Source organism: Symphalangus syndactylus, chromosome 12 (genome assembly GCF_028878055.3).
Source record: "Symphalangus syndactylus isolate Jambi chromosome 12, NHGRI_mSymSyn1-v2.1_pri, whole genome shotgun sequence".
Classification (NCBI taxonomy): Eukaryota; Metazoa; Chordata; class Mammalia; order Primates; family Hylobatidae; genus Symphalangus; species Symphalangus syndactylus.
The window spans coordinates 87,804,318-87,820,437 of record NC_072441.2 but is presented as its reverse complement, the minus strand read 5'-3'; the positions used below and the strand labels follow the sequence as shown (position 1 = coordinate 87,820,437).

At 39.6% G+C, this 16,120-nt stretch overlaps 1 protein-coding gene across 1 annotated transcript; it reads right to left on the bottom strand.

Annotated features, from left to right (window-relative positions):
* Positions 1-5,901: 5,901 nt before the first annotated feature.
* LOC134734768 (putative olfactory receptor 10J6) lies at positions 5,902-6,732 on the bottom strand. Its single transcript, XM_063628168.1, has one exon. The coding sequence runs from the start codon at positions 6,730-6,732 to the stop codon at positions 5,902-5,904; it is 831 nt and encodes a 276-aa protein (XP_063484238.1).
* Between the last annotated feature and the right edge of the window lie 9,388 nt (positions 6,733-16,120).

Here is a 16,120-nt window from a genome sequence, read left to right as displayed (position 1 = left end):
TGCAATATAACTTTGATAAATGGGCTTATGATAGTATGTAGATTTTTGTATAGACCCAAATATTCATGTGGAGATTTATTATCTGTTTTCGACGAATCCTGTGAAATAGTGGGAGGGTGGAGTACAGAATTTGACATCAGGCAGACAGCTTTGCTACTTCAAACTACCTGGCAGTTTACTTAACCCTGCCAAACTCAATGTATAAGAATGGGAATAATGATACCTACCTTTCTAGGTGCTATCACTACCCCATTAAAAAATCTGGAAATAGATGCATAAAGAGGTTAGAATATCTAGTGAGTGGCAGAGGCAAAATTAGAAAATCTGATGGGAAATCCTTCATCTCTAGGCAGTGCTATCCCCAAGGGTGCTACTTTACAGGTAATTGTATATACTATTCATCTGCTTTTCTCCTCTCCCACAATTTGGAAATAGCAGATAAGAAAGGATACCGTGAGCTCTTCAAAGCAAGGGAAAGCCCCATCATCCTGAGAACCTGGATGCTTCACAGCACTGGAGAACAATGGATGGTCATTTTCGGTACACTCAACCATCAAGAAGAAGCTACAGATGTGTACATTTCAATTTTGTGCTTAAGTAACTTATGGAGGTGTATCTTATGCCAAGAACTGTCCTAGCACTGAGGATACAGAAAGTAGTTCTGTTGAGGGGTTGACTGTGTGGTAAGGGAGGCAGACTAGGAAATGAGCAATTTTGATACATGGCCAGGGAAGAGGCAATCTTAGAATGGTGTGGGTGCTTATGAAAGGAACATCTAATAAATTATTTAGGGAAGACTTTTTGGTGGAAGTGATGTCCATGATGAGACCAGAGTGACTAAAAGCTGGGAAGCATATTCTATCTTTCAAAAAGATTAAAGATGAGAGATGGTGGTAACATAGTGGAAAACACATACCTTTTGAAGTTGGTTGGTGAATGTTGGTATCAATTCTATTTCTGTCAGTTATCAACTGTGTGACTTGAAGCAAGTCAGGTAATGTTTCTACCATGAACCTAAAAAGTTAATGGTAGAAACAATGCATATTTTATAGCAATGAAACAATAAAACAATGAAACAATGCATATTTCATAAGGTTACTATAAGGATCAAATAGGACACTATATTTGAAGACTCTTGTGAAGTGCCAAGTACTAAAAATTGAAGTTTTAAGTGAAATAACGTACACAACTACCATTTCACATGATATCTGCTTTGCAGTAAACCCTCAATAAGTGGTAATTGTCTTCTGCTTTACGTCACATTGCTTTGCTGCTTTGGAATTCCTGTTTCCTTCAGAAATGAGTTTCTGAAAAATGATATTCATCTGGTATCTACCCTCAGAGTCATCTCCTTGTTTCCTTCTCTCTTCTGTCATTTTCCAGAGCTAGTTGCTTCCCTCAATAAAGCTTTTTATTGCGGGTGGTTGGTATTTTCAGGTCTATTATCTCATCTAGTCACTGTCTTCATTGCAGAAGAAATAGGAGTTGAGAAATTAGGAGGTCAGAAACTTGAGGATTTGGTCTCCAGCAACAAAGGAAGCTAAGCTTTTGTTCCATTATAATTCAAAATGTAAAATTGTGGGATGATATTCTAGCCTCATAATAAATTTGTTTGTCGTATGCCAAAAGTATAATTAGAAGATGTCCTGATTCTTAATTGTATGTGGCACATCACTCTCCATTTAGAAACTTGTTTCTCTTTAAACACATTTCAAAGGTTACATCCTCATATGAGTAAGAATGATTTTCTTGGTAACTCTATGCCCTTTTGTGAAAATCTTGACTGTTTCTGCTTCTGTGTTGCTAAGCGATTAATCAGTGCAAATAACTAAGTTAACACTGGGGCTGAGAGAGGTCTTAAAGCAACTGAGAATAGGCTCATAGAAAGGCCAGGGAAAGAGAAAGAACAGGCAGACCCAAGTGACTCTGCCACAGTGGAGGAGCTTATGACTGTATGTTTGTATTTAGGGGAGGGCCCACTGCAAAGGACACAGAAAAAGGATAGCGGGTGCTTTAGTTTGAATGTTTGTGTCCCCTCGAAAATTCATGTTGAAACTTAAACCCCAACGTGATATCATTAAGAAGTAGGACATTTAGGAGGTGATTAAGTCATGAAGGCAGAGCCCTTATGTATTAGTCTGTTCTTGCATTGCTATAAAGAAACACCGGAGACTGAGTAATTTATAAAGAAAAGATGTTTAATTAGCTCATGGTTCTGCACACTGTACAGGAAGCATAACATGGGCATCTATTTCTGGGTAGGCCTCAGGAAGCTTACAATCATGGTGGGAGGTCACGGGGGAGCAGGTGTCTCACATGGTGGGGGCAGGAGCAAGACAGTGAGGTGGGAGGTGCCATACGCTTTTAAAGGACCAGATCTTGTGAGAACTCACTATCTCAAGGACAGTACCAAGAGGATGGTACTAAACCATTTATGAGAAACCCATCCCCATGATCCAGTCACCATCCACCAAGCCCCACCTCCAACACTGGGGATTACATTTCAATATGAGATTTGGGTGGGACTTCCAAACCATATAACCTTATAAATTTGTTAGTGACCTTATAAAAGGGCTGGGAGTAACTAGATAGGTCCATTTTTGCCCTTCCATCTCTTCCCATGTGAGAAGCAGTGTTCATCCCCTCTGGAAAATGCAGCAACAAGGTGCCATCTTGGAAGTAGAGACTAGGCCCTCACCAAACACTGAACCTGTTAGTGCCTTGGTCATTAACCTCCCAGACCCCAGGACTGTGAGCTCGAAATTTCTGTTGTTTATAAATTACCCACTCTTTTGTCTTTTGTTAAAGCAGCTTGAACAAACAAAGACAGCAGATGTGTCTAGTTCAGCAAGACACGCCAAGAAGTCCAAGCATGGTGCTTGTACATAGTAGGTACTCAACCTCTAAGTGAGGATTTGTTGAACACCTACTCTCCAGGTGCTGTCCCATGCAGGGGTATCATAATGAGGAAAGCAGTTCCTGATCCCAATATGCCTGTGATCCAGTGATAGAAACAAGCAAGAAAAGCACAATGAAAAAATGTTAGACTAATGTAATTTCCCACAAATAACTTTAGGAACACTCAAGAGAGAACAACTAACTGCTGGGTGGGAGTGAGGTAAATGATACTGCAGAAAACAATGTGAAATAGTGTTTGTCACTGGATACCAGCCTGTGCAAAACAAATGGGTAAGGGTATTAAAAAATGCTTTTGATGACAAGTGAGGCAGAATTAAAAACATATTCATAAAAAGGTTCTGATGGGTGCTGAGTGAGTAAGTGAACTCAGCACCCATCTGACTCTGGGACCTCTATTCTATCCATCATGTAAGACAACATCTTATTATCAAGAAGAAATTAGAAGCACACGTGTTTATTTAAAAAAATTGGACATATGGTTGAACCACTGTGGGTAACAGAGTTAGAGACAAAGATATTTCGCCTTCAAGGTTTATGACTCATATTTTCTGCCAGCTCTTTGTGGGCCCTGCTGTGACATTTAACTTTTGATTGTACGAGTGGCCTGTGGTATGTCTGCTGTTGCAGCATTTAGATGTAGAGAGAATACTGGAGAAACCTTTGTCTTTGATTCCTGAACTAATGAAGGAGAGTGGCTGTGTGCAGAAGTAGAAAGGAGAGTAATGGGCAGTGTGAGGTGGCCACTGCCACCGGAACAGGATAGAGCAGGTTTGATCACCACCCACCTTCCATCATTGTACTTTCCTGCTCAGAACAGCCCTCTCTGTCTCATCTCTTCCCTTCTACACACAAAAAGACAGGTCTGAGGATGTACAAGTAGTTGCTAGTCCAGAGGGAATTGAGAAGAGCCGGTTATAATTAAGAGTTGGCAGTATAGGTGGCCTTGATGGCAGTGGGAGGGGTTCTTTCATACTGTCAGGAGAGACACTGTCATTCTGGAGGGAAGCTGCCTCACTCTTGTTGGGTATAGAGGTTTAGATCTGTAGTGGGCTGACCCTGAGAGCACTGTCAAGAAAGACCTCACAGCATGTCCAAGACTCCTGGACCCAACCTTTGAGCCCCCAACAGCTTCTGTGGGAAGCCTTGTTTCTATGATGTAGAAATTGCAAAGATACAGGACAGGAATTAGAAAGAACTGGTCAGACCTTGAAAGAACTATGGTCTCCCCAGTCTAGAATTCAGAAATCTGTAAAGATATTCTTTACCCGAGATGAGCTCCTTAGGATGTTATCGATTCTTTCTCAGTGGAGGGAAAAGAAAAAAATGACTCTCTTGAAAAAAAGAAAAATGGCATTAGGGGATGAGCAGAGAAGTATTCTTGACAAAAAATATTTTAGTAGAAGGAAGCACTCAACAAAAGTCTTAAACCCTCCCTACCATCACCCATCACCCAAGATAACCATATAGGAGGTATGTATAGGCATGAAACCAAACAAGTTCCCACAAAGCCCTGGGAAAAAGGATATTTTTCTCAAAGGAGTCTATTAAGGAAAAAGATTTTTTTTCTTGTTAGCCTTGTTTGGTGAATTGAGTGATTGAACAATTATACTTCTGAACTACTCCTGACTGCCGGGACTGTTTGTTTTGTTCTATTTTTGTTTCTTTATGCTACCAGGAGGTGCCATGGTATGTGCAAATGTGGAATGCTTTTATGGTTCTCATTCTAACAGGGCACAGATCTTCTTGACCAACTCTATTTTTCTTCATAATGATTAGAGAGAAGTTGATCCCATGGAGAGAACCAGCAGCCAGAGAGAATTGAATTAGGGAATTTAGATTAGAAAGGTGAGAGTTAAGTATGATCTGTGGCCATGGCCAGCATCTGACGACTACAGTGGATAAAAGCAAAGGCTTTAGCATAAATTGAATAATAAAGACTAAATTTTCAAGGACTAAGCCAGTGTTTTCCAACTTTCCTATTCTTTTAAAAATTTAATACACTCATCTCACTTTTCCCTGACAATTCTGATACTATTTTCTTTCAGGGGAATCCATCATTATTGACTATCCTTACCTTGCTGAGATGATTTTGTAGTTTTATTTTCTGTAGATTGCATTACAAAAATGATACACATTGCTTTTTATTTTTTAAACACAATATAATCACATTTAATATACTTTTAAGAAGTCCCTTTCTTCATCCTAGAAATTTGGATATTCTTTCCTAAAAATCATGCCCATTCTCCTTGACCTCTCACATCGCTAGCTGAAAATGCCTGGACAATCACACTCCAGGGACTATTGTGGGGTGGGGGGAGGGGGGAGGGACAGCATTAGGAGATATACCTAATGTTAAATGACGAGTTAATGGGTGCAGCACACCAACATGGCACATGGATACATATGTAACAAACCTGCACATTGTGCACGTGTACCCTAAAACTTAAAGTATAATAATAATAAAAAAAGTGAAAATTATCTGGGCATGGTGGTGTGCACCTTGTGGTCCCAGCTACTCAGGAGGCTGAGGTGGGAGGATTGCTTGAGCCCAGGAGGTTGAGGCTGCAGTGAGCCGTGATTGTGCCCTGCACTCCAGCCTGGACAACAGAATGAGACCCTGTCTCAGAAAAAAAAAATAAATGAATAAATAAATAAATGTTTGTTGTTTTAAGATGCTAAAAAAAAAAAAAAAAGAAAATGCCTGGACAAAACTTTGAAATATATGGAAACAAAGACTAAGATTTTGTAATAAATATACCAAAGCAAGACATGCACATCCCATTGCAGCATAGACTGCATGGGACAGAGTCGTAAGGTTGTTTAATGTAAGTAAGGACACACATTTCTATGAATAAATGTCTATTTATATAGAGGAATAGTGCATTAAGAAATGTTTCTGCCCATGGCCCTGCATAGGATATCTTTGACCTCCTTGTTCCTTGGGCTGTAAACAACATGGTTCAGCAGGGGAGTGATGATGGTTTAGGTCACTGAGAGAAGGAGGTCTTGTTCTATAGAGTTTTCTGACTTGGGCTTAAGGTAGGCAATGGAGGCACAGCCATAATGGACAATGACCACAGTGAGGTGGGAGGCACAAGTGGCAAAGGTCTTCTTCCAACCCTCAGCTGAGGCAATCTTGAGGACAGTGGAGATGATGAGGACATAGGAGATGAAGACCAGACCCATGGGGACCGGGATGACAAATAAGCTGACAACAAAATTGATTACCTCATTGATAGTGGTATTAATACAGGAGAGTTTCATGACAAGGAGGATGTCACAGAAGAAATGACCAACCACCCTGTGACAAAAAGGTAAGGTAAATATGGATGTTACCTGGACAGCTGCCATGGCCAGGCCAATGCTAAAGGCTCCACACACCAGCTGGACACACACCCTCTTGCTCATAATGAGCATGTATCTCAAGGGATTACAGATGGCCACATAGCGGTCATAGCCCATCACTGTCAGCAAGAAGCAATTGTTGATGGCCAAGATAACAAAGAAGAACATTTGGGTAGTACAACCTGCTAGGGAGATCGGCTGGGTCTGGGCTACGAGGCTGGAGAGCATCTGTGGAATGATGACCAGTGTGTACACTGTCTCTGAGCTAGCCAGCATGCTCAGGAAGAAGTACATGGGGGTGTGGAGGTGATGGTCAATGCGGATGATGGTCATGATGATGGCATTGCCAGCCACGGTTAATATGTACAGGATGAGAAAAACCACAAAGAGAGTGATCTGATGTTTGTGGAATCTGGAGAATCCCAGGAAAACAAACTCTGTTACCTCTGTGAGGTTCTTTCTTTGCATTCTTTAATTGCAATGTCTGAAAGCAATGCAAGAAGTCATTGTGAAGAAATTCTTATCATGACATGAATTCTAGAACAGGGATAGAGCAATGACTATAGAAAATACTAAGAAAAAAAGTCAATTTCTCTGCTTTGCGATCAGGAGCATTCTCGCTCATGTTATATAGCTACCTCACCATCTTCTCCCCTTTCTGTTTTTGCTGTCTTCTTAATGTTCTGGCACTGCTGGCACTGTTAAGCCTCTGGCCAAGGAATTGTCAATATGTGACACTACAGCCCATATCTTTTCAAAGTGCCATCATAAATATGCTGTTTTGTAGTGCATGGAGGGAGGCATTTTCCTTTACAATATGCATGGCACAGGAGTCCCATCCCATGCCATCCTGGGAAAGCCCACACAGCTGAGACAACAAAATGGGGGTGAGAGAGTTGGACTTACTGAATTAGAACCATTGGTGGATAGCTTCTGGTGACAGTATAGGGGAGCAGAATCAAGGTCAGTGAGAGATGACCTTCAGGAACACTTCAGTGGGAGTGAAGATGAGGTGTTCTGGGCCCAGCCTAGATGGTCTAGGGGAGGCAAACTGTTGGCAAAATTGATTTATTGTGAAAGTATTAACAGAGGCTTAAGGTTTGAAGACATGTAAACTAGAGAGAGAAGTGGAAGTCGTTGGAAAAAGAGAGAAGAGAATCAGCAACACAACAGAAAGTTGGACCTTGAATTTAAAAAAAAATAGCTGATTTCTTTTTTGGCAGAGGGAATTCTAAGAATAAAGAGGTGTACTATTTGATTTAAAATTGTTTGCTGAACTATACTGTAATGTAAACTCCCTTGAGAGCCTCAAGAGCCTTTGTTTAAAGCTTTTATATGTATAATTTTCAGTTAGTGGTAGTTAGGAAGTAAAGAGAAGTGGATGATGGCACAGTGCAGAAAAAGGTGTTATGTGCAAGGAGTAAAATCCAGACTGAGGAAGAAAAACCACTAGCTTGTAATGACTAGAAGAAATACAAGGCCCTCTCCTGCCCTCCCAACCCCCTTACAAACACACACAATATTTGCTAGAAATTTGGTGAGTGAGTCTGGGATTCCCATCATATATCAAATGATGATTTGAATCATTTTGCTTAAATAACAAGTAACACTAACAGGCTGGGGGATTTTGGCACACTTAGGGAACTTTCACTAGGAATCTAGGAAACATTGTGGGTGTTTTAGAAAATAGTCCATCATGGAAAATGAGGCAAATGTTTCGAGTAGAAATGAGTGTGTCACTAAAATTAAAGGAATTTGCCTTAAAAGACCACTGAGATACCAGTTGGGTAGGCAAAGATTAAAGAGAGTCACAGTGGAACTCCAAGCAGCTTTTTAGAAAGGATAGGATGGAGCTATGGCTATGTAAATTTAAATTAACTAAAATAAAAGAGAATTAAAAATTCAGTTAGTCAGTCATACTAGCCACATTTCAAGTGACAAAAAGCTACATGTGACTAGTGGCTATCATATTGGATAGCTCAGCTATCAAACATTTTCTTTTGTTGGTAAAAGTTATGCTGGACTGTGCTGTTATGGTGTCCTACCATGAACAGATGTGTGGAATACATTAAATAACAACCACAAAACGAGCTATTTAGAGAACAATACTATGATATGCTGCCATATGGTTAGGAATATTTGCGTGTGTGTGTGTGTGTGCGTGTGTGTGTGTGTTTGTGGATGTTCATAAATATTTGCATATGTGGGGGAAAAAAGCCTGAAAGAATATAAACTAGCTATTATCATGAATTAACTGTTATATTGTGCTGGGGGTGCTATAGGGAACTTTGACTTCTATCATTTTTACAGTGATGATAATGGCTCATTTTAAAATATTTTAAGCATAAAATTATAACTCATAAATAACTTGGAAAAGTCAAGGAGGATTACAACTGAAAACATATATTCAATTGATTAAGAAGGAGGCTACCAATGACCTTATTGCCACAGCTCTAGTAGAGGCTTGGGCTAGAAAGCCTGATTATGTGGAGTAAATAAAGAAGAATTTTGTTATGTTAGATGAGAACAACAGATCTCATGTGCCTTTTCCCTTTCCTGATAAGCCTATTGCAATGAGTGACAAAATATAGTTAAGGCTATGCTGAGCCAGAAAAACTATAAACATATTTGGAGTAGGGAAGGAGGGAAAGTACAAAACTGAATTAAATCAGGAGGAGGAAAAATCTTCTGGTATCTTTATTTTAGGAGCTGAAAAGTGCTGCTTTCACCCCAAATCAGCCACCAATTTGTTGTAAATATGTTTCATGTAAATATAAATTTACTTTCTTGGAATAAATTGTGAAGCTATAGACAAGATGGCTAAGGACCCACTAGATGCAGGGAAACTGGATCAGGTACGTAAGCCAGGAAAAGAAGTTTATTACCTATGGTATACATTTGAATTGGATTGAATGGGCAACAAAATAATATCTTAAGACAAGATATTCATAAAACCTGGGGAAACAAATGCAAAAATGAAAGGTCAGAGTAAGATGTGGGAGCAAGAGTAGCCCCTTCCATATGTTCTTTCCATATTGTTTAGTATTTATTTGGAGGAAAGGTGTGTGATGTGTGAGGGAAAGGTAAAGCCCTGCCATAGGGGAAGCTATCAATTCTCCTGTATGTGGAGCTCAACTACAAGGGAGCCTACAACACTAGGCTTAGCCCAAACAAACAAACAAACAAACAAGCCCTACAGTGATTGGGCTTTGTCCTGCACAGAGTGCACTTAGTGGCCATCCATACCTCCTAGAGCAGGTGCCATTGCTCGCCCTGATTTTTCCAAGTGTTCTTCCCAGCCACATCACTCTCCCTGAAAGGAGTTCTGTGTTTCACTTCATTTTGCTACCTACCCAGCGATGTTTTAGAGTCCCTTCGAGATTAAGGGCAATTGCCTGGTTGTCTCGTTTTTTAACCTGTCACTTTCTGAGGTGCAGAAGCAATCTAAAATTATTACTGTGAGAAATTATGGCTCAAATGTCAAATACACAGCTATTACTGTCCCCGGAAGTAAGGAAGGCCCTGGTGAGAGAGATAAGGAAGTCTGGGACACAGGAGGAAATCACATTGTTAGTTCTCCTTGGTCTTCTTAGAGCCTTATATACACAAAATCAGGCAGCAATGAGCACCAACGTTTAGCTTGAGAAGGGAGAAGCGGTCCCAGAGGGTACCATGGAGCCAAAGAAATGTATGGAATGGGTGGGTTTGTCTCACCTGCGGAGGTTTGCCAGGGTGAGTTCTCAGTGGTTAGAATGTGTCTCAGTCAACTTAAGGGGTATGTTAGCACCAGATGGCTATCCCGCTCTCTCTCTCTCTCTCTCTCTTTTTCTACTGGTTTCTTTTTTTGAGTCTCCACCCAGCCAGAAGCAAGTGCAGCTGAGCATAGTAGCAGCAGTCCTTCTACCACCCAAATCTGGACCTTCTCTGGCTGAACCCTAAGGGTGTTTCTGTAGAGGGAACACACCAGTGGATAATCTCAAAAGCACAGTATAGAACAGAAAGAAGCTTTCAAAATGATTTATACATTCCAGAAGGATAAAAACCCTGTGGGAGAGTAAAAATACTGAAATGTGCTCATGCATCAAAATGTTAGTCATGAAGTCAATATTCCTACCAGAGGAAAAAGAAAAATAAAGTGGAGGGGAAAACACAATTTGAAAGTGTAAAGGAAATGCCATTTGCAAGGGGAAGAAATTATTACAACAGCCATGGATGCCCCCAAATATTTTTATCTTTATAAGCAAAATTTGTTGCTGGAAACAGAATCTGTGTTAAAAAAATTAAAATATGCAGGTAGGCAACACTTCTATAAACATATTTTGTGTGTAAAGGAATTGCACAGTTAAAAAAAATAGTGACCTGCCTTTTTGGTAGAATTTCCATCCCCTCCCTTCCTTTCCCTTATTTTCCTTCCCTTTCCTTTCTTTTTTAAACAAAATAGATCTAAGGAGCCAGAGAAGGAGGAGTCAACAACTTAAGAAACTGACGATTACAAGAACTATTTGAATAAATAAGAGAATAATAACTTTCCTTTTGTACAGAAGCCTTCTCAGACCCAAAAGTATCCATCCACCTTCTGCAGTTTGTGGAATCTGTCTGTGTTCAGTTTCAGAATAATTGTGACTAATTTACAAAAGATCATGACAATTCTAGGAAATCTGATTATCATTTGTCTGGAAAAATAATTGACAGACTCTTGATGTCTTTAAAAGTTTAGCCTTATTTGATTGTCAGCCTTATTAGATTATTGGGTCACTTACATTTCACTGTACTCTGGCTAAAGCACAGGGTGACATTCACAAAGTCCCTTTGGCCCTTTTTGCTTTGGCTCTAGAAGAGCTGCCCCCTTAAACGCTATGATTAGGAAGAGACTCTCAGAGGAGAAGTTCTTCTGTCTAGCTCTAGTCTCCTGCATCAATTTGTCAAGAGACTTACCATGTCTCCCATGGGTCTGCACAGTCAGAATCCAGAAATGAGCTGAAGGATCTCATTACACGCAGATCACACTAGGAATATTGAGCAAACTTTGGTCTCACATGGCCTGCTACTTATTTTTCTTCAGGGAAAAAATTAGCTCAACTCAGTTGAAGACATGTTGTCACATGGCACTATCTTTTCTTCTTTTGAATCCCTGTTAGTGTTTGGTCCTTGGTTAGTTACTGTCAGTGAGAATACACTCACGTAAAAGTCAGATATGGTGTCTCTCTTTGCATATAGAAAGAGCTTACATCATTTCTCCTGCTAGCAGAGGCTATGCATTGGTTTGGTTAGGTAAGAATTAGTTTTGGGGGTAGGAACTGAAAATGGAGCATGAGTGCTCATTTTGATTTGTCAGAATACAAAAAGAAGTTAGGGCAGTTGATTAAATTTTAGATCATCATCCTCCTCATCACTACAGCTAACAATCACTGAGCACTTGCACTGTGTCAGAACAGGGACTGAGTAGGTGTTTTTGTATGCATTGTCATACCGAATCCTCATAGGATCCCCATAAGGATACTGAGAGAAGCTGTTGCAACAGCTGGAGCTCTAGATGAAGTATTTGTCTTTGACATCTCACCCCAGGCACAGCTGTGTGAACCCCTCATAGATTATGGGCTTCAGTGAAATATGTCAATAACATTAGATTAGCTTTGCTTCTGGATCCTGTGGTTGAATGTGACATGACGCAGATGTCTTTACCAGTGCCTGAACTCAATGGTGATCTCTCGAGGTATCTCCCATGTTAAACTCAGAAAAGTGGCCACAGCCAGAGAAAAACAAGATAGAAAATTCTGGAATACAAATGGAGTTTAGTTTATATGATAATCAGCTATTTAGTCTTGACAAGATAAGGATTAAAGACAATTCAGGTCATGTTTCATTTTTTCTTCTGTCATTTGAATGGTCTTGGACACCTATTCTTTCTAAACAATGCGAAGTCTCATGAATACCTAAAAAGTCTCCACATTGCATTCCAAATGTGACTATACATTGATCCTATCCAGTGCAGATAAAATATATTTTTTTAATTTCCACTTCAACTCAAGTCTTAGCTAAGGCATATCCCAAACTAAGAGGCCTCATTGCTTTAATCTCAGAGCTCCACCCAGAGTCTCCCACACAAAACTCACAGAAAACTACCTGCAAGCCTTCTCATCCAGCAAAATTACTTACGGACTTCTGTTAAAACCAGTCCTGAAGCTATGTGGCTAAATGCTCTTACCTGTTTTTCTGTAGTCAAAAATAAGAATCAGATCATTACTTGTATAAGATAGAGACTCAAAAATTGCTTTTCTTATTAGAGATGACTCTTGGTTTTAGCAACTCATTGTACATCTTGTGTACTACTTGTTCCCTAGTATCTAACAGCCTTAGTGGCAAGTATGGGAAAGGGGGTGATTATCTCGGTAATTATTAAATCACTACAGAACTATGTTCCTGGGTTATTGCGCCTCCAAATCCTTCCATTTTCTTTATAGATTCTGAATTATTCAAGTAGTTTCCTCTGTGACTTTTGCTGCTTTCTTTGTTGTGACAACTGTATCTGAGAAAAATGCTGAGATGACATTACCAGAAATTCCATCCTTATTAGTCTGTTCTCATGCTGCTATAAAGAACTGCCCAAGACAGCGTAATGTATATAGGAAAGAAATTTAATTGACTCACAGTTCCACAGTGCTGGGGAGCCTTCAGGAAACTTACAATTATGGCAGAAAGGGAAGCAAATATATCCTTCGTCACATGGTGGCAGGAAGGAGGATCGTGGAGCAAGGGGGGAAAAGTCCCATATAAAACCATCAGATCTTGTGAGAACTCACTCACTATCATGAGAACGGCATGAGGGTAACTGCCCCCATGATTCAATCACCTCCCACTGGGTCCCTCCCACGACACATGGGGAGTATGGGAACTGTAATTTAAGATGAGCTTTAGGTCAAGACACAGCCAAACCATATCACCATCTCTATTATAAATGATGTTAAAATGGACTCTCTTCAGTTCCGAATGAGCCATCAATATGATAGATATTAATGATAAAAATAATATACACAGATTCACTCAAATAAAGAATTCATGAAGGAAATGATTAAGAACCATCTCTATAACTCTTCTATCTTTTGGCTAGAACAAGGTGCCCCGTGAAGACAGAATGTGGGGATGGGCAGGAACTTCTCCAAAGAACTTCTTTGCAGAGAGCTGCTGTTTTGCTGTTGTTGCTGCTTTGAGGGAGTATTAGGTTATGTTATTTGTATCTTGAGAAGATTATTATTTTTTACTTCTTTACACAACCTCAAGCCTAGTGTGGGGGCTTCTGTGGAATCACTGAGGAAGCTTGAAATATCCCTCTTGCTATTGGGAGACTCAAAGTACTTGAGGAAGCTGCAACCACTGTGTAAATAGGAAAGTGTTGTCTATATTAAGACCATCTGAGACTTCTAGAATTTATAGGGACAAGAGATGTACAAGTGTTTCTTTTGGCTGAATTACAGACAACATAGAAGAAAGAGCTTACACGTAGTGATTTTGTATTCTGTTCAAAAGAGTCATTTTAAGAGGCAGAGGGTTCACAAGAACAAGAAACTTGTCACAAACACTCTATCCTGAGATCTATGCAAGTAGTTGCAAATGATCACCAAGAATAAATAATACCTTTGACTTAGGGGATAAGTGAGAGGAGGACTATGGTATCAACCTGAGATAGAAGAAAGCCTAAACATGTGAGAGATGGATTACAACACAGGCTGATTATTGTTAGGAGAAACCCACATGCAGTTAACACAGACTTATTAGAATGTAAATTCTAAAATAGCAAGCACCATGATTGTTTTATTCAATATTATATTTTCAGTACCTGGCATTGCCTGGCACATTTTTGAGAAGTTGCTCAATAAATAGTTGAATGAATTGATTATATCACTTGGAAGTACACTGGTTTCATTTCTAAAACTTGTTTTGGGTTCCTAGGCAAAGGGGTTGTTAAACCAAAACACAACGATAGAAATATCTGTTATGCAAGAATATATAGACCTTTCTAGTACTCACAGTACAAGTTTATGGAAAGGTGGTTAATATTAAGAAAGCATAAAGCAAGCCTTAACTCATGAGCTGTCAATCAGAAATTAATAATTTCTCATATTGCTAAAATCCCTGTCTACCTAACCAACTCAATGTTCTAAGTAAGTTCTACTTGTCTTAGTTCATTTTGTGTTGCTATAAAAGAATACCTGAGACTCAGTGATTTATAAGGAAAAGAGGTTTATCTGGCTCATCGTTCTGCAGGCTGAGAAGTTAAAGATCATGCCTCTGGCTTCTGGTGAGGGCTTTTGTGTTGGGTCAAAACATGGTGGAGAAAGTCAAAGGGAAAGTGAACATGTGGGAAGAGAACAAAATCTAAGGGACATCCTGGCTTTATAACAGCTACATCTGGCAAGAACTAATCTGATCCCACATGAGTTAATGCACTCTCATAAGAATGAGAACTCACTCATTACCGTGAGAACAGCACCAAAACATTCATGACGGACCCACCCCCATAGCCCAAACGACTTTCACTAGGACTCACCTTCCAACAACACCATATTGGGAATAAAATTTCAAGATGAGGTTTGGTGGCGGCAAACAAACCATATCCGAACCATCATACCACCTCACCAGAAATGAGGTTGAAATATTCTTATGAAGCCCCTACTACTCCATTTAAGTACTTGCGCAAATCTTCCCAGGTTCTGTCTGCTCCTCTCTGCTTCCACCCCATTGCCCCATTATGGAGTTTCCAGATTCTATCCCACTTCTTCATATCTGATGACTGCCTCTGTTCATTCTGGCCAAATGGCCTCATGAGTTTGAAATCATGACATTGGTTACCATCCTGAAGCTTCTGGATGCTATCTTTCTGATTCCATTGACTTCATGCTCTACTTATTATCAGTGAGAAAAGGCTGTCTTATTTCCCGTATATGTAGCTCAAACTCCCTCTGGGATCCTTTCTTCTCTGGGAATGCAACTCATATCTGTTGACGATGGGCCAGGCACTATGTTCCATGCTTTTCATAACCATAAAAATAACTACTAGTAATAGCATCTGAAAATTATTTTGCAGTGTGATAGTTAGGATGTCACTTGCTCTGCTAAGAGTTGTGTCTGAAATGTACATGGAAAGTCCATTTCGGAGAGTATTCTGTGTGTACTCCCTGTGTACACTTCAGAGAGAGTAAGTGGGACCAGGTTATGGAGGGCAATGTCATATTTAGAGGTTTAAATCATGTCCTGTAAGAAGTGGGAATCCATGGAAGAATTTTAGACAGCATATTCATGTGAGCAATATTCAGAGTATAATATTTTTTGATGACATCAAGAGAACATTATGAAAATCAAGCATTGTACAGTCCTATTGAGGTTTTTGGGACATAAATTTATGTTTGTCTTCATACAAAATGATCTTAGTCTCATACCTTTTTGGTTTTCATTCTGACTTCTTCTAGTTTTATTATTCCTGTCTTATTACTTGCTGTCAGGTTCTCAACTATCGCTTACTTATATCATTATAGTTGTCTCCCTGATGCAACCTCAGACCTTTTTTGATCGATTTGTAGCTGGAAAAACAAATAGGAGAATTGTGATTGCAATTCCACACGTATTTTGAATCGTTATTAAAATGATTGTTAGTAGCTTTTAAGTATTGCCACTGTCCTGCTCATCGAGTGCTCTGGCTTTGTGATATATCTTTCTAGTTACTTATATGTTTTCCTCCCCATACTTGGCAATTTGATTTTTTGGGATAATGAAACACCAATTACCAAATAAGTAGTAGATAGATAAGTAGTAGATATAAGATAAAGATATGGGACTGTGACAAACACTAAACAAATGCAGG